This window comes from Scatophagus argus, chromosome 12 (assembly GCF_020382885.2).
Source record: "Scatophagus argus isolate fScaArg1 chromosome 12, fScaArg1.pri, whole genome shotgun sequence".
NCBI lineage: Eukaryota > Metazoa > Chordata > Actinopteri > Scatophagidae > Scatophagus > Scatophagus argus.
In genome coordinates, this window is record NC_058504.1 from 11,606,646 (window position 1) to 11,625,490 (window position 18,845).

General features: G+C 41.4%; 1 protein-coding gene across 2 annotated transcripts; it reads right to left on the minus strand.

Annotated features, from left to right (window-relative positions):
- Positions 1 to 4,350: 4,350 nt before the first annotated feature.
- Positions 4,351 to 18,769, minus strand: LOC124068123 (E3 ubiquitin-protein ligase RNF38-like). 2 transcript variants are annotated; one of them, XM_046406061.1, is made up of 13 exons: positions 17,794 to 18,769; positions 17,300 to 17,718; positions 13,355 to 13,407; positions 12,990 to 13,171; positions 9,334 to 9,775; positions 8,003 to 8,143; positions 7,685 to 7,873; positions 6,863 to 7,024; positions 6,652 to 6,755; positions 6,068 to 6,149; positions 5,832 to 5,953; positions 5,196 to 5,295; positions 4,351 to 4,738 (listed from the first exon to the last, which is right to left on the minus strand). In XM_046406061.1, the coding sequence occupies exons 2-13, from the start codon at positions 17,586 to 17,588 to the stop codon at positions 4,676 to 4,678; spliced, it is 1,929 nt and encodes a 642-aa protein (XP_046262017.1). In that variant the 5' UTR covers positions 17,589 to 17,718; positions 17,794 to 18,769; the 3' UTR covers positions 4,351 to 4,675. The 2 variants fall into 2 exon arrangements, with proteins under 2 accessions (XP_046262017.1, XP_046262016.1); XM_046406060.1 differs by having other exon boundaries at positions 17,300 to 18,768.
- Positions 18,770 to 18,845: the final 76 nt, after the last annotated feature.

Here is an 18,845-nt window from a genome sequence, read left to right on the forward strand (position 1 = left end):
AACTTTTGAGGTGAAGTTGAACACATTAGTATTGAGCAACCAGGTTCAGGTTGTGATCTTCAGTTTGTAGTCACATTAGTTCATGGAAAATTAACACTCTAAAGTCATCATAGCATGTACCTTACCAGTTAATGTTTAGAAAGATATGTGACAAAATCTCATCATGACTCCTAAAAATCCCATGAATAAAACTCAGATTGCATCATCATCATCAACGCTTAAAAATATGTGAAGACATTAAGATAAACTACATTATAATAAAGCGTGATTTACAAGGGGTTCATTTATTTGCAGTCATTCTTCTGTTTTGAACTGTAAAACATAAAAGCCGGCTGACAATAATTACATACATTCATGAACTATCCTCAAGGGAATTATCCTGAAGACTGGGAAGATGACCTGAGTGTGTGCAGTGTGTGTGTGTGTGTGTGTGTGTGTGTGTGCAGTATGAAACACATGCGATGTAGTCCATCTCCAAGCTCACCTCTTCTCACGACATAACATATTAAATGGAAACGCTTCGCCTGACGCTGTCACTCCCACTGAGGTCCCCGGTAAAGCACTGTTTCCACTGGCGCTGTCCACACACATCCCAGTTCTGTCTCTTCCTCTTACACACACACACACACAAAACACAACATGTCCCACAAGTGACGATGATGGCCGTTGACGGATCAGAACATGATGACACAGCCAGCAGCCACCTAGCATGGAGAGGGGGAAATCCCTATGAAATAAATATCACACACACACACACACACACACACACACACAGAGTTCAGACAAAAAGATGGGCAGGGGACAAACTATCCTGCTGACGTGCTCACATTTAACCCTCACACTGCTGAGTGTGTGCCCATGGAGGGGATGGGAAACAATACACAAATGAAAGGGCAGAAAAAAAAAGATAGAGTGCGTGCAGGAGTGTGTGCATATGCTTGTGTGTGTGAGTGTGAATATAAGTGAAGCAGGCAGAGCTCACTGTGACCTCACTTTCTTTTTATATACAAGCAGGATGGAGAATCCATGTACCCTGTCAGCTCGAGACAGTGTACACAACACACACACATGCCTTTTCTCTCTCTCTAACACACACACACACACAAGCTTGCATTACACACTGAGAGTGTGTGCTGCCTGGAGGACAGCGATGGAGACATCTGAGGTGTAAAAGCCTCTCAGGCAGCAGCGGAAGTACAGAATCAAACCAAAGATGTGAAAAATATATATATTATTTTAAACTGAAGAATAAAGGATGTGGTGCCTGATCACGGTTTATCATTTTCCCTGTTAAATACTCAAATAATACTTAAAAGACATCATCCTAGCAAGCACAGACAAGCCAAAGTCAAATGCAAACACAAACACGTGGCTGATCTGACAATCATTCAGGGCTTCCTCTGAGGCCACAAGTGATGTTACGGTTCTGAATTGACTCTGTTACTTGAAAAGGGTCACACAGATGCCGTTTATGCAAAACCCCCACTTGAATAGTGAAAAGACCAAAAGAATGACCTTCATCCACACTTTTAAAAAAATACAGTTTGCAGTAGGCTGACCTGCAACTGACAGACTTAAATAAAGTTCTGCTTCCTCAGAGCCATCACTGTAGGACAAGCAGCATGGAACATGTCACCGATCCGAGCATGGCCTGAGGACAGGACAGCCAGTCGCATACAAGGGAGTGGAGTTCGACCAACCAGCCAAAGAGGAGGACATTTTTTACCAGCGGGACCGCTCTTGAGCAGTAACACTATAAGAAAAAACTGTTTATGAGTTTCTGCTAAGATTATGGGTTCCTATCGAGCAGACAAGGATGTAAATATGAATGTGGTGTTTATCATGAAATGGAAAGACACTGTGATCTGTAGATGCACATTTCTGCATTTTTCAGTGCAGGTTAACGTGTTGCAAATGAAATCAAATCAAACATAAGAAATTTCACAACATCAAACATTTATTCATTCATTTAACTTCTGGCTTTACGCAACCTTGGTCATGAAATGGGAGATGCAGAAAGAGAAAGCAAAGACAAGACACATATTGTTTGTTCCATGAGCTGAGTAACTGGGAAGACAGTTTTAGGCAGAAATCCCCCATAACTTCCACTTCACTGCTCTGCAGCGGAAGCGGGTTAAAGGAGTGGGTGGTGATCACAGCAGAGGCAGGAAGAGAGGAGGAGAGGATGCATAAGTACAAGGGACAGGAGGAGAGGAAGAACAGATTGGTGAGACAGCAGAGAACAGAAAGAAAGAAAGAGGGCACAGGAGTAAACATGAGAGGAAAAAAGAAGAGGAGCAAAGTCTGAGGAAAAGGACAAAAGTGATAGAGGAGGAGGAAGAAAAGTAAGGGATGCGTAATATAAAAGGGGAATTAGAAAGAATTAGTAGAAGGAGCAAGGATAAGATAAAAGATGAACAATAAAATGGAGAGCGGAAGCAAATCATTGAACAAGGTGAAGGACGGGAGGACTCTGAGTCATCAGGCCTCAGCCAGGAGGTTTCATACTTAATTTAACTTAAACTCAAAAAAATATACATCTTCTCCAGCTTTCAAAGGGAGGCAATTAATGGACATTTCATAAGTTTTGGATGGCATGAACTTTGTGAATAATCAGCCAATAGAAAACCTTGACATTTGTGTTCTTAAAGCAGCCTCAAGCAGCCCCATGCAAGTTGCTCACAAAACAAAAAAAAAAAAAATGTAACCATTTGTGCTGCAAAGCCTGGAGGTGACGTCTGCCTTTTGGAAGTCAGTGGTAGATACTGTATTAGCATGTACAGATACACAGTTTGAGTGCTGTAAACTAACAGAAGGAGCAAGACAAACAGCCGTGTGCTGCTAGGGAAACAGATGTGTGCAGTCTGGGGAAAGCACATGTACACCGACATGTGGAAAACAAACGAGTGCTGCAAAGGGAGCCGGATGACCCGTCTGCCTGTCTGCGCACCAACTGTACGCAGACGTTCATTTACATTGCTTTGCATATTGAAAGTTAAAGAACGTAATCTCTGATAATGTATTCCTGCATGCTTGGCTTGAAAATCATAAATTTCTCGTTCAAGTTTAGCTTTAGTTACTTTGCTCTTTGCATCCTGATTTATGGACTCATTTATGTTGCTTTTTTGTTTTATTTTGCTGGCATAGTTCAGCTATATTGTTATGGACTGTTGTTGAATTGAGGTTCACAGGAAATGGCGCCTACCCGCCCTCATTCTATGGAGCAGAGAACACACTATTTAGAGTAACACTGTCTCACGCCAGAGTCCAACAAATCAGCAGACATCCTGTATTACTGTGTGGTGATTCGGTAATGTGGAGGTTCTGTTTAACGAAGTTAATAATCTGCAGTGAAACTGTGTTAATTACATAGCATCCACCTGTAAGCAAAAAAAAGCACGCACTTGAAGGACCACAACATAGGCACGTGTGGATTGATGGTAGTCTGGAAGAGACGTAACACCATCTGGTGGCAGTTTGAAGTCATTACAACTTCAGGCGAAAAACTGGAAAGAAGGAGCCACCTGAAGCAGTCAGTAACAACCACCACGTCATGAGAACCTGAACACAACCAAACTGATTTATTCTATTCACCATGTAGGAAAAAAAAAAAAGAAAAAATATATACAAAATGCAAAGTTTAAAAAGTTCATATCAAGCCTTTTATTTGGTATACAGATATTCATAGATTTATACAGTATATATAGATATATGTCTATATAACACATGTGCCACTGCAAAGTCACAGACAAACATATTTTTATTAATAAAAAAAAAAAAGAAAAGAAAAATGTATAATGTGCTTAAAGTAGAGCTGTGAACCGCTTGTAATGAATGATGACCAAAAACCGGAATGGTGAGGTAACTGCCAGGCAGGAAAACAATCACTTATGATGCTTGAATAATAACAATAAAAACAACATCAATAGTAATAATAATAATAATAAAAATAACAACAATAATAATAATAATTATAATAATCTACCGAAACAAATGGATCAAATAGGCAACCGAGACATTTAGTGGCTTCATGGACCCTTAGTGTCAAACTAGAGAAAAGGATTTAAGTCTATAACATACATACACGCATAGTATGCATACAGACAGACAATGCATAAACATACAAACAGGAAGTAAAGTCAGTCACTCGTGTGAGCAAAAACTCTCAGATGTTGTTAAATCTTGTCTGATACACAACAGAAACTCAGGCATGCTCCAAGACATCTAAAAATCTCACGCACAAGCACGCACACACGCAATGTACCGTAGTCCAGCATTACAGGGCTGACCAAACAACTTTTGCACATGTGCGCGCGCACACACACACACACACACACACACGCACACACACACACACACACACGCACGCACCACAGGAGAATAGTGGTTGGGCAGGGTGTAATTTGCTAAAAGATGTGAAGGCGTGCCTTCATGTGAAAAGGAAACCCTGATGATAGGGAAACGACAAAGAGTAGGATGACTGGGGAAGAGGGAATCTGGTGAAAATCAGATCAAATGTAAAAGATAACTGAAAAAGACTGAAAGGATAACAGACAAGCAGGACGTGCTGTGGTGTGTGTGTGTGTGAGCATGTGCATGTGTATCACTATATCATGAGCAGGTAGTGCCGAACATGTCTGACAGACAGCTAAGAGCGTCTGGCTCTCTCATGTGGTCACTCCGAGTCTCTCTGGACCTCAGAGGCATCAGCACGACAAATGGGACACGTCCTGTTGGCCTGAGGACGGAGAGCAGAAACAAACCAAAAGAGAAAAGATTTTAAAAGCAGCTCGTGTCTTCAATCATACAAAATGTCCAGTTCTTGCTGTGTATTTCAGTTTATAATATTGTGTTTATTTGTTCTGTATTCATTTGTAGTCTCAAACCAGTTCACACCGAGGGCAACGAATTGTGCTTCTAAAATCATAAGACCGTGTCAGGATTATCACCTGATCTTGGTGCTCAAATGCTGTTTTAGCATTTTTAGTGGGAAATTTGACATAAAAGGTATATGTGGAGCTTTTTAGCGTCCTGGGGTTCAGTGTGGTTCTCTTTACAGACAAGTCTGGCTCGTGTTTGGGTTATGTTCTTTTAGCACAACATTCCCAGCTCGCAATCTACTACCAAACAACAGATGAACTCACAGTACAGTAAATGTATTACAAGGACACAGTGTGAGTGAGGTGGGTACTTACCCTCAGCCACTTGTCGACACACTTCCCGTGGAACTCATGGCTGCATGGCAGGACTCGCAGCAACTGGCGGGACTCAAAATCGCTCATACACACCACACACCTGCAGCACAACAGGTCAAGGTCAAGTACAGCAACACAAAAAAAAACAACAATTGTTTAACACACTTTTTACACAACACACTGGGTCAGATTTAAGTTCACGTGTTGTCAGGTTAGATTATGACATTTGGGGAAAAAAATTAAGAAAGCTCTAAGACCCTGAAAATACTGTAAAGAACTGCTTTGTTCCTAGTTTTAAATGCACCATCTGTGTGCAAACCTCAAGTTGCTCTTTAGGCGTATTTGTACCAACTACAATTAAACACTTTTCCTCACAATGCCCAACCCCAACAGACAGATGATATTTGATTTATTTTCCAACATGCTTTGAAGTTGTTTATGCTTTCCTCACCGTAGCTTGTAAAACCACAAATATGCTACATAAATAAACAATAAGCTGGATAACTGAGCAACCAATAAACATTAGTGTCAGAAAAATAGTAAATCCTCAAAAATCCATAGTTTTGGTGATCCTGAGGAGCTACTCAGGAGAATAATTAATTTTTAACTATGAGAAAAGTGATGGTCAAAACTCACAGTGTTTGTTCAGACTGATGGTTATTTGGATTGAACCTATAGGAAGGAAGCTGTTCAATGTCTCCTTTGGTCAATCCTCTGAGTTTGGCTTCTCCCAGACGCTCAGCAAGGTTCAGGAGGGCCTGAAGGGACAAAAAAAAATAAAAAAATAAAAACAGGAGCAACAACTGAAGAATCAGTCTGCCTCAGGCAAACATACAGACAAAAGAACAGAAAGAAAACAGACAAAGACAAACCTCATAATTTTCCACTTCTCCATCGTCTACATCCAGCTCTAGACTGATTGCAGGACCTGTGGGCTGGACTGGCAGCATTGAGCTACAGCAGAGAGAGAGATTAAACAGATGTTGAAGTTGTGGTCCTCGATTTCTTAAGCGCTTCTCCCAACAAGCTCTGACTTTTTTTTTTTTTTTGTTCTCATTAAATCATAAAAATGAGAAATACGCAAGATGCATCTCACCTTTTTGTTTATAAGCAGCGAGTCTGCTCATTTATGTTTATTTTGTAGATTTAACTAATGTCTTAATTAGTAAGTTGAAAAACAAAAAAAGACATAAATAATCAGTTCTAATGGCTGTATTTGGTCTTCTTCAGGTGTAACTAATCACACTGGATCTGTTGAAAAGACAAATTCTCCTGTGGATTTCTGGATTCCTTCTTCTCGTCCGTCTGTTCTACCTGAACTAATATTCGTCCCTGCTATTGACAGCATTTTTAAAATGAAATGTCTGTTGTATATTTGGCAAGCACAAATTTTGGAGAACGAAATTTCACTTCGTAACGGTCTTATCTTAATAAGTCAATATGCCGCTCTACTTACAGGAAGTAAGGCAGGAGGCTGGGGTGGTAAGGCGAAGGCGGCAGTGGCTGTTGCGATCGGTATCTTCGCCCCGGGAGACGCCGAGGAATAAAGTTTGGATAGGACTGACAGACAACACACACATGACAAATAATTTAGGATTTTTTTTTTTTGCACTCAAAGGCATTAAAAAAAGAAACTTTCTTCAGATTGAATTATTCTCTTTGCTCACCACTCCGAAGAACTCCTGTGGCAGGGGTTCATGAGACAGGAAATGAAGCTGTGTGGAGTGTGGTGTGAGTGCAGGGTGGGTGGCAGGAGGATAATGGAGCCCAGCACCCAAAGACAGGTGTTCCCCAAGCAGCTCCACATCATTCTCTATCCTCTGCAACGGCTGCCAAAGCATGAATAAACACCGTTAACATCTGAGATTATTTCACGTGAACACAAACAATTAAAAACAATTCAGACATTAAATTCCAGACTGGTGCTTAGAATATATTATGGAAAAACAATATTATACTGTACATGAATATAAATATATTTAACAGTTGTTTGCATGGATCAGTGTAACTTCTGCGCTTTATACATTTTTCATTTTAAAAGTGAAAATAGTTTAATACTAATACTGCTTTGTATTTCATTCATTCTTCAGCAGCTGCTTTACATAGCAGTAAATAGTAAAATCAATATCAAAGCCACACAAAAGACAAACATGGACTAACATCTAAAAGACATTATATTTCCGTTCTACATGAACAACAATGAATCTCTGTAAGCATCAGCTCTTTAAATTGGCTGGAATCTGTGGCACAGATCAGTTTGAGTGTTATGGATGCACAACACTGACATTTTTGCAGAAAAACAATATTTTCCATTGCCATTTGAGCAAAGAACACATACAGCTCTTCTTCCTAGTTTCTACTGGTGAATTTCATTCACTTCACTGTAACTTTGATACTTGCTGTGCAGGCAAAAATCTTAAAAACACTGCATTTCACTACATGTACTTGATTTGTTGCTAAACAAGAATAGCATATGAATTCCTACTCACCGATCGAGCCTGTTGTGCTGGATAGGGTCCAAACTGTCCAGGCTGGGGCAGGTGAGGTGGGTGGTGGGAAAGGTGTGCTGGGGGATGGGGGAGGTGGGGAGGGGGAAGCAGGAAGGCTGGGTCACTGGACAGCAGTGATGGGAATGGATAGGACATGGGTAAGTGCTGCACAGAACAGGTCTGAAGGACCTGGCAGGGAGACAAAAAGAAAACATTAATGAAAACTCATCTTTAATAGTAAATGGGCAGATCCACAATGTGGTAAAATTCTGACCAAATCTCCCACTGAACTTCTGTCAGAAAGGTGCACACACTCACCGGAGGAGGTACATTGCAGACGGGATAGTGCTGGCCACTGAAGACTACTGAGCATGCTGGGATCTGTTGAGGGGCGGAGCGAGGTGGCAGGCCTGGTGGTGCTCCCGGTGGAGACACAGGATACGATACTGGAGCTGAACCCTAAATACGGAAATCAAAGGGACAGGGTCCTCAACTTTCCATGAAAAGAACAGGATTTATAGCAAAATATGGTCTGTGGCCAACTCTGCAGTGTATGTACTAATGTAAACTGTTATTACTCTATTTCACTCTATTCCTAGAGACGAGTAAAATGTGTATAATACGGTTGTCAAAAGTATTAAAAGATTTCTTTAAAAAATCACGTTTGAAACAAGACAATATTTGCATTTGATAGTACAGAATGGACCAAAGGTATAAAAACAGATCCCCAATCAGATTTTCAACCCAGTGCTGCACAGATATTAACATATTTTTCTATCTTTTTTTCCATGGTATTGAAGTTTAAAATTCTGGTATGGTAACAACCTCAATAAAACCTGAGTAACATCCTCAGTAAGAGACAGCCATTAACAATTTCATTAACTGATATTATGCAGGAAAAAATCATTCCTGCTAGACGCTACAAGGGTTTCTTAAGGGTAAAGTTTCCTTCATCCCAGCCAATGCAAAAAACTTATTTTGTCAAATCATCAAAAAAACGTTGACAATCAGTTTTACATGAAATGTAGTTACTGCTTACAGATCAGAGTAATATATTAAAAAAGGTACAGCATGTGGGATTTAGAGGCATCTAGCGATCTGGTCACATATTGCAACCAACTTAATACTTCCTACACCATTCTGTGCTACTGTAGATGGAGGTGCAACATGACGTACTCCATGGAAAATTACCCCCTCCCTCTGTTGAAAACACAACTATTCTTATTTTTAGTTGATTATACACCAAAACATAATTATGACTATTCCATTACTGCCCCTAATCCTTCACAGTGGACCTTAAAAATAAAATCACATTAGTCATACTCTCTGTGGTTGACATCTTCAACTGGAAATAAGTTAATACGCCCATTAGTAGCTGGGTTTCATTTTTTTTTTTTTTTTTTTACACTGGACTGTTTTTAGAAAAACTGTCTAAAAATTGTATTGTCTCATTCTTTGGCAGCCTGAGAAAGAGGCAATACACAAAAAAAAAGATAATTTGTCAGAATTATACTGTCTGTCATAAACGGCAAGTCATGATTTCCCCATTTTAGAGCTCTGTTGGAATCATTTTAGGCCTTTATCCACTTTATGCTACTGTACGTAAAAATGCACCCCAGCAACAAGGCCACATCATTTTAAGAAGTCACCTGCTCATGGAGGTCCAGCACCACACTGTTCTGTTGCTGGGATGGATGGGCATGGGGATGTGGGTGCTGTGGATGAGCCGCAGGGTGCAGCAGCCTGGGAGACAGGTTCGGTGACTGGTGGAGGGGTCTCGGGGAGGGGTTTGGGGGATGATGACCCGGACGCTCTTCAGGCCCAGGCCCCAGCCCTCGAGGAGGTTGCTGGCTGTACGGTGGGTAGACCTGTGGAGGAGCCTGGTGACGGTAGTTCTCATCTTGGTGGCCTGGCGACGGGCCGTGGTGGGAGTGCAGGTGGTGGTGGTGGTGGTGATGGTGGCCGTTGGGGTGGTGATGGTGGTGGTTGTTGTTGTTGTTGTTGTTGTTGTAGTGGTGGTTGCTGTGGGCGTGGTGGTGGTGGTGGCGGCTCAGTCGGTCTCTCCGGCCACGCTGGCGTCTCATTGGAGGGCTGAGGTGGAAGAAAAAGGAGAAAACTAAAGAAGAGGCAAGAGAAGTGGAAATAGAAAGTGAAATTTGAGTGTGTAGCTCCCTCATCAAACTTTAATTAAAACTCAGATTATTATGTGATGATTAAATGCCTCAGTCAAAGAATATTAGAGAATAAAGTATAGGGAATGTAATGGCTAAGAAGAAGGCGGGGGAGCCGTTATATCAGGGCTGCAGTCTACTGGAAGTCAAAAAGACAACAAAGAGAAACAACGGAGGATAACGCCATGAAAAGCAATTGCTCAAAGGTGAGCCATTTGGCCTTCTCGGCTCCAATACATTCCATAGTAAGAGAAAAGGTTGGGTTGAGGCTTTAGAGGGACTTCAGCCATAGCTTGATGTTTTAAAGGTGGAACTTGACTCCGGACCGGGGAGTTGGAGGAGGGGTTTATAGACTGCCATGCTGCTACAGTTGAAGCTGTAAATGGAAATTAATGAAACGAAAACAATGAGTTAAAGACAAAATAGAGAGTGTGGAAACACTCAGCAGAAAATCAAATCTACATGTGTTTGGACTGAAAAGAAATACTGAGAAGAGTGGACCCTTTGGACAAATTGTTTGAAAGGAGGTGTTCCTAGGGGAGCTCACATGTTAACCTGAGGTAGAGTTTGCACACAGATTTGGTCCAGTGATCAGTCTGAGACCCAGACCTGAGATTCTATGAATGCGGCGATATCAGGCAAAAGAGGCAATCTTGAAGCTGACAAGGAGGAGGGGAGAGGTTATTTCTCAAGACATCCTAGTGGAGATATCTCACACTGTCACACATCACCAGGGAGAAAGATCACATCAACAACATCAGGATGAAGCTTGACAGAGCTAAGGTAAGGCAAAGACTACCGTTTCCCATCGCACTTAGATTTGCCTACAAAAGACAAACAAGACAATTTCAGGACTTCAATGCAGTTGAGACTTGTTAAACACAAGTAATTGGTCCTGCAGCTCGCGAAAGGCCAACGGTGAATGTACAAAACACACCAGTTCTAAGTTCAGATCATTGTTTGTTGTTATATAAGCTGAAACAGCATGGCTTCACTTTTAATGCACTTAAATGGATGAAGAAAATACCTGACAAACTGGAGCCAAATAACACTCTCAAAGTAGGTTTTCTGGGCCACTATTGTTTACTGCCTTTGCTAATGATCGTCTGTTAGTTTTAGAGAGGGGTCAAACTGCTCTACATGCAAAAGACTTGACAATATATGAATCCACATCATCAGTGGGGAAGATGAGTGACACTTTACATAAGGAGTTAAGATCAAAAGGTAGAATGTGATATGAATGTGAAAGATAGAGAAAAGACTGAGGATTATAAGAGGATGAATGAATCAGCTGGAAGATGAACCAACTTTGAAATAAACAATATACCAATCGAACAAGATCAGAAGATTCTTGGTATAAGCTTGGATCTTACATTATGATGGTGTAAACAAATTGATAACACCGTGAATAAGATGGGAAGGTGTGTGTTTTAAAGTTATGCCACCATATAAGGTTTTAAATGCTCTAGTGCTGCAGCCTGATGACATTTTCATGATTTGGCCCAGTGCTTCAAAAAAGGTAAAAAAGAAAAATATATTTACACAATACACGAGCCCTTCCAGAACTTATACAACAGGCAGGCATGACAGTCTGAGTTGGCTAACTGCTGATCAGAAATCCAACTGTGTCCTGTCAAATCTAAGTGAAATGTATTGGTGACACGATCACCAAATATATTATATGTGAAATTATTCTCATCACAATTATCAAAGACAACATGTAAATGAAAGACGCTCATGCTGTGCAATCAAGCACGATACAGAAAGAAAAGACTGGCATCAAATGTAAACCTTTTCAAAAGTAGAAATCTCCTTTGGCAGGGAACAAAAAACTGCTTTCAATATCCCATTTTCTTGGAATCAAGCACACACTGAAAAAAAAATAAAATTTAAGAAGGTCATTCAGTCGATTTTGGGGGAACTGTGATTGAATTTTCTGTTTTGCTTGACGTCTGCTGAAAGGACGACAATTTTGTAACTCTTGATACTTTATGTGTATGAGTGGACCCCACTAAAAATAGCCGGTGCATATGCTGGTGACAATGGGGTCTCAACAAAGGAAGAAAAAATGAGGGCTGTTGTGTGCATCATTATAAACACAATGTTAGGGCTGTCAGCTACAGCAAATAAGTTAGCATTAACTTTCAAACAAAAACGATCAAGATCAGTGCAACAGAACCTGCAACATTGTCTTTTTTTATTCCATATATTCTGGCACCTACATTACCCAGAATGCAACTCGAACAGCAACAGTTTAAAGATTGAGGTGAAATACACTAGTAGCAGCTACTGTAACTTCATGCTGTTAGCCTCAAGCAGAGATGAGGAGTGGGATACAGATGTCTAGCTAGCTCACTTCTTTCTAACTACACACCCCCAGACTTTGCTCATTTTCAAACTTGTAGTCTTCATCTGACACTGACTCCAGTGACATAACTTGAGGCAATGTGATATCACACAGCTCCCTCTGGAAACACAAAAAGCTTTGCACAACTTTTTGCACTTATTTGGAGTAGCGCCCTTCAAAACCTGTGAACAGACTGATCTGTAAAAATCAGTGTAGTTCTCCTTTAAATTTCACAATGAAAACCTAAAATCTTCATACACAATACTGACAGAAATTTGGAAGAAGATTATGCATTTTAATCATAAATCATTTCCAAGTAAAATCAGCAGGATAGAGTGGAAAAGAGAAAATAATCGTCTCTGGAGTTAATTATGTGGATACTTTCAAAAACAGGTCTAACAAGACAGGCAGGTTAGGACTTAAGTTATTGAGATTTCAATTCATGCATTGAAATTCATCAACAGCTCGAATAAATGAAAAGTCAACAACACACACCTACTCAGCAGACTCAATCATGCATCACTGCCCTGTTGTGCTGATGCTTTGGTATATTGAAGCCTTTTGTTTTGTGCTCATCTGGTTTAAGACCATGAATCAAAACATATTCAGTGAAGAGCTGTAACTAATGATTATTTTCATTATCAATTGAATTCCTGATTATTTTCTTGATTAATCAGTTAATCATTTGTGCTGTAAAATGGCGACAAAGAAAAACATTGAACAACATGAACAACTATCACATTAACGATGTAAATAATAGTCAAATGTGTTTGCGCCACAATCTTACCTGCGTCGGTTGCGAAGAGGCGTGTGGCATCTCTCTGGCATGTAGTGGGGGTGTGGTCTGCGACTGGGAGGCAGCTCCCAGGGGCGAATGGGAGAGGAAGGAGTAGAGGGAGGGGCAGAGTTTAGATCCAACATGGACTGCTGCGAAAGACGCTGCCGTTTCGGGCTCGGGCTGTCTTCCATCTACACGTAGAGGTAAAAGAGGAGGAAGCACAAAGGGATGGTTGACCAAGGAGGGGAAAAAAATAAAACAAGAAACAAAAAGAGAACAGACAAAAAAGAGATTACAAAAATAATGACAAACAAATCCCATTCAAATCAGGACCAAAGCAGATGCAACAGGCAGTGGTCATGTTTCACACTTACTTTGTCCCGGTCCTCGCTGCACACATTATCTGGGTGAAAATGTAGCACTCCTCCTGCAGGCCACAGAACAGAAAAAAAACACATAATCAGATAAGATGGGTCTGAGAAAAACATCAATATCACAAGACACACGAACATGGGCTAAGCTAAAAGAAATACAACAGCACAGGCAGCTGGTTGCTTTTGATTTTATTTTCCATTCTAAAAGCCCGCTGGATACCAAAAAAAATTAACACTATCTTGATGAAGCCTGACTGATGTGAACAGACATAAAACTACAAAACCCAACACTGATAAGAAATAAAACCCCAAATCTTGCTTCACAAACGGAGTTACAGTCCTCTGTCCTCAGCGAGGGTCCGAGCCAATCTCTGGAAGATGTCACAGTGGACTCATCGTCTCTGGGCTCTCACAGACAAATCATTCAACCCCCCTACCATGAAAAGCCCATACAGACTCACAGGAACAGACAGAGGGAAGTCCACTTATCAAACAATCACAACACACCAGACCGCCTTGTCTAACGTTGTTTGAATACAGATAATGATTTTTGTCTCCAGGCACCATCACAATTCTCCAAGTTACCACTGAGTACTATCATAAGGTAAAATGATTAATCCAATAACTTACTAGTTGATTGTAATCGTTTGAGTTGTTTATATAACAAAAGCCAAATATTGGCTGACTCTTAACTTCACAAATGTGAAAATTTGCTGCTTTTCACAATAACCTCGATATCACTGAAAGCTGAATATTTTTTGTTCTGCACTTACACACTGAGAAAACAAGAAGACATCACTTTGGGTGTGTGAAAATTGTGAAAGGCAAGTTTTACTAATTTGTGACATATGATTTATCTATCTCACAAAGAAACTAACAGATTAATCAATAATGAAACTAATGTTTGGTTGCAGCTCTAGTACTACCTCACGGACTGGAGCAACACTGCAGAGTAGTCCCTATGAAAAAAGTATTTCCAGAAAACCTGGCTTTAAGTCTGGGAGATGGTAAGGATCTGCCATGTTAAAGTGTCTTGAGCAAGACAATAAACCATTATTAGCTCAGTACTGTGTTCCTTTCCTATATTTTATCTCTTTGTAGCAAATAGACGGTTAAAATCTCTTTCCAAACATCAACAGACTATCACAAAAAAACCTCATGGCATGAATGAGATTAGTACACTCCAAAAAAAAAAATCTTAAATAAAAACCACATCACTGATTAAAGTGGTAATACCAAAGAAATTATCTCAGGAGAACAAAGCTCTCTCCCAGCTGTTTATCTGACAGTCCACATGTGCAATCTGGATGCAGTATGTGCACGCAGACATTTCAGCAGCTTAAGAAGGATGTCCTTGAACTCGGCTAACAAGAGTTTTCTCCAGCAGTCCCCCAAAAACCTTTAATCACCAGGGGGGGCGGCTATCCTTCCTTCATCTCTGCCCCACTCACCCAAACAGCCCATTCTGTCTCCTCAGAAACAACAGATCTAAACCCTCCCCACCGCTTTCTTGTCTTGGTGATGCCACCCCAGAGCCCTGTGAAATCTACCGATAGTGACACCTCAAAGACACACAGCTAGTTTGTGGCAGGGACGGTCGGTTGACTGACTAGCCAACAGCAGTGGCCCACACACCGCTATACAGATTTTTTCATCTACCACCCCTTTTCTAGACCTCAGAGGGTCCTGGGCTTCAACCACCCACGCGTTTTGAGAAGAATTAGGCCGGTTAACTCTGATTTACTCCAGGGGCGATAGAAGAGGGTATGGTAACTCAGACTGGATAGGTTCTGTCGGCGATTTGACACGATCTTCCTCTAAGCATGGCTACTGGGGAAGACTGACACCATTTCTTTCACAACAGTCATGTCAGGCAGGCAGAAGAGTGAATGGCAGAGTATCAGATGTCACCAAGTATAAATTTGCTTCTGTTCTTAAATGAATATACAAAGACTTGAACCATTATTTACAAGAGCCAAGCCAAAAATAGAGACACAATCTATATCACCTACATAATCTGCACAGATCGCAGATGAAAATCAATGAGGGTCTGCAAAAACCGGTGACTATTAAGTTTCAATGTTGGCAGACTGTGGGATGCTACACTCAATATTAAAGCAACAGTAAGTGACAACATGCTTGACAGTGGGGGAGTGAAAGAGGAGGAGAAAAAGAGGAGAAAAAAAACAGAGCTGAGCCAGGGGGACACATTTTTAACACCCCCACCACCAATCCAGCCGTGGTATATCCTGCATAAAGTGTTGCCAAGGGATGCAACACAGTGACATATACAAAAACAAACAAACAGGAAATATATAATGCACTCAGTCACACAAACATTTGTTTTGCTTACACATGGAAGATGTTACACACACACACACGCCCAAAAAAATACACACAGACCCCATTTATCTAGGAAGAGGCATGTGCAGCTGCTAAGGAGGAGGCAGATCACACAGCTGGGAGATACACTGTTTAAGTCATTCACACAAACCCCTCTGTAGTCTCTCAATTTTTGAAGCATGTGTTTTTGTGCATGCCCTCTGTGAAGGTTATTTTGGGTATTTGGCAACAGCGTTGCTATTACAACAGAGGAGGCCCATTAAAAGCCTGCTTTCATTCATTCACTGAACTTTTGGTTTTTTGCCTTCGAGGGAATACAATCTGGTATCACAGAAGGTATTACAGTCACTTTCCAATGGTCAGCAATGGAAACGTGCTGAACGCTAAGCAGACTGGTGACAATGGTGGAAAAAAATGAAAGGAGGCTGGAGTGCTGTCTCACTTTGAATTTCCACTTTGGCATGTTCATTTGTTTCTTCCTTTGTTCTTATTGGTTTAGTGGGAGTTTTTCACCGTGTCCTTAGTGAATTTTGGGTTGGACCAAAAAAAACACTGTTTCTGTGAGCATAAAAAGCCAACTAAATACTTATTCAACTGATACTGGGCAGGGCAAGTAAATCTGAGTTAAGAAACTAACAACATGCCAACAAAACTCTGCTGTTCATCTCTGTTTCAAAAACGGCAAAACCTTATCAATTTTTACTCTACCCGGAACCACAGGGATGATTTATCTGTTTGACTATTTTAGTTTGACATAGAGCTGTACAGATGTGCACTGGTGCCGAAAAACATCAGGGCTTATGGATGAAAGGGCTGATGGTGAAATACAAGGAAGCCTGCATCACAGCAGTGAGCAATCTGAAACTAAAAGATAAAATCGCTTTCAATTGAGAGATTTCATTTCAAACAATTTCAAGGCTTGTTTCAAGGCTTCAAACTGCTCTTTTAATCACCCTCTTCTCTTACACACTTCTTATAAAGACCGAGGAGTGTGTGGGACTCTCTTCCATCTTTCTCCAATGTGATGATAAAAGAAAGCATTATTCTGCAAACAAGTCTGTTTTATTCAGAGTCCATATTTCATGTCCACATAATCGCTATATCTCTACATCTAAGTATAGTTCTAATTAACAGTAATTGTTCAATTATGTATCTGATCACCCATATCAATCGTTTTCGTGTCTTGACTACATCCACAGGAGTAACATGACATGACCTGCAGGCATTCAGCACCACCATGTCTGGCTTGTGCAAAGGAAAATTCTGCAGTCCTAAATTCCTTGTGATGGCCAGCATAATTTTCACTGTGAGAACAAAACCTTGCAATGGCACACAAGACAAAGTTCAGGAACCTGGTTTGCCCTATTTACCTGTGTAAATATTATTCTACACCTCAAAAGCAGAACCGGCACTACCACACCTGCCATCAAATATAGTTATAGTCTCTCAATCAACAGCTGGAAGGGAAAGGCTTTTATCTAAATGTCTCAAAGCCTGTTAAGCTGGTAGTGGTCTGCCTACATCCCTCAGGGGGTGTATCCTGTGTGTGTGTAATGATCCATCTAGCCGGGGTACAGGCCCTGTTTATTTAACCCTGCTTACCGGCCCCGGGATGTCTGTGAGCTCCGTGCGATGAGTGACGCTGCGCCCCTGCAGGCAGGTAGCTCCCCGGGGTGTGCTGCTGCTGCTGGCTCTCCTGATAGCTGCGACCACCATGGTGTGGCGCCCAGCCGGGGTTGTTCTGCTGTGGGTAGCTCACCCCACCTCCGCTGGCGTTCATCATGTTCCCGTTACCAATCGCGTTACCACTGCCATTGCTCCCAACGTTACCGTTCACGCTAAAATGGTAGAAGCCAGACCGAGACCGCGACCGAGTCCTCGGGGGGTCCATGGCTGGGGAAGAGGAGGGCGGTGGTGGATGGACGTGATGAAGGTAGGCTGGAGAGATGGACGTCCAGAAACGGACAGGAGCCTCCCTCTTCAGACCGCCTCTTCGCGTCTCTCTATCCACCTAGTTACCTCTGACGACGACCGGCTACTGTCAGTGTTTTCTAAGGCATTTAAAGCTGTTGTTTCAATATAATGAGATGAGATACCTGAAAGAAGCGGGTTCAGCCCTCATATGTCGCACAAGCACCATCTGCATCACGTCCACTCTCTCCCTAGCTATCTCTGCGGGTCAACTTAACGGAAACCTTTCTTATTTTACGACTTGTGAAAGTGCTTGGAAATGCTGTCCTTACGTCGACATATGGTATAGCAAAACAATAATCAAAATACTATTTTCTCTGAGTTAGTTACCACGGGTTTTCGTCGTTAGCAGAACATCAGCTGTACAAGCCACTGGCTTTCTTTTGTCTTTTCACAGTGGAGCAGTCAGGTTTTTCCCACAGTAAAATAAAGTACACTGAAAGGCAATAGTCACCGCAATTAGGTCCTACACGAGTGATCCCATTGCCGATATTGACAAGCAACTGCAACTGAAGTTAATATCGCTCGCTCTATGCTTGCAAAAGCTTGTCAAGTTAAATACTTAAATCCCTCAACACAAACAAGATGGCTAAGCTATCCGTGGAGCGTTAGCAAACTAAAGGAAACCAGCTGCCCTGATAGCTGGTTGTGAAACAAAGTTATTAGCATAGGTTTGTGAATAACTTGCAATGGGTAGCCTACTGTAAAGTTACACCCCTTTGCGTTGGCTAACTATACCTGCTCGCGCATTAGCATAATTTCGATTTTCCAGCTAGGCAAAGGCTAACAGGAAGCGGAGTCTGGAAGGGAAAACAAGTCCAACAGTTCCGACATTACAAGCTAGCTAATGTCGCACTGTGTCGAGGTTAGGCTATTCGTTAATCAGCGCTAATAGTGCCTTAGCTCAGACCGTATGCGAAAACTCTCAGCTACCTTATCCGTCAAAGGAGGTGGACAGTATTTGTCCAATTTAAATCCCCTCTCGCATTCACTATCGAGTGTTTTCTCTGGTCAGCGGGGATTGTAGTTGAGATCAATCAATGGGAGTTTCACATCTCTGCCAAGTCTCTCCAATCGATCACAGAGAAATATGTAGCTCATCAAACGCCTTTCACGCGATATGTTTCTCAATAAATCACACAAACTCACAAGTGAGGAAATGTTAAAATTTGTGCAA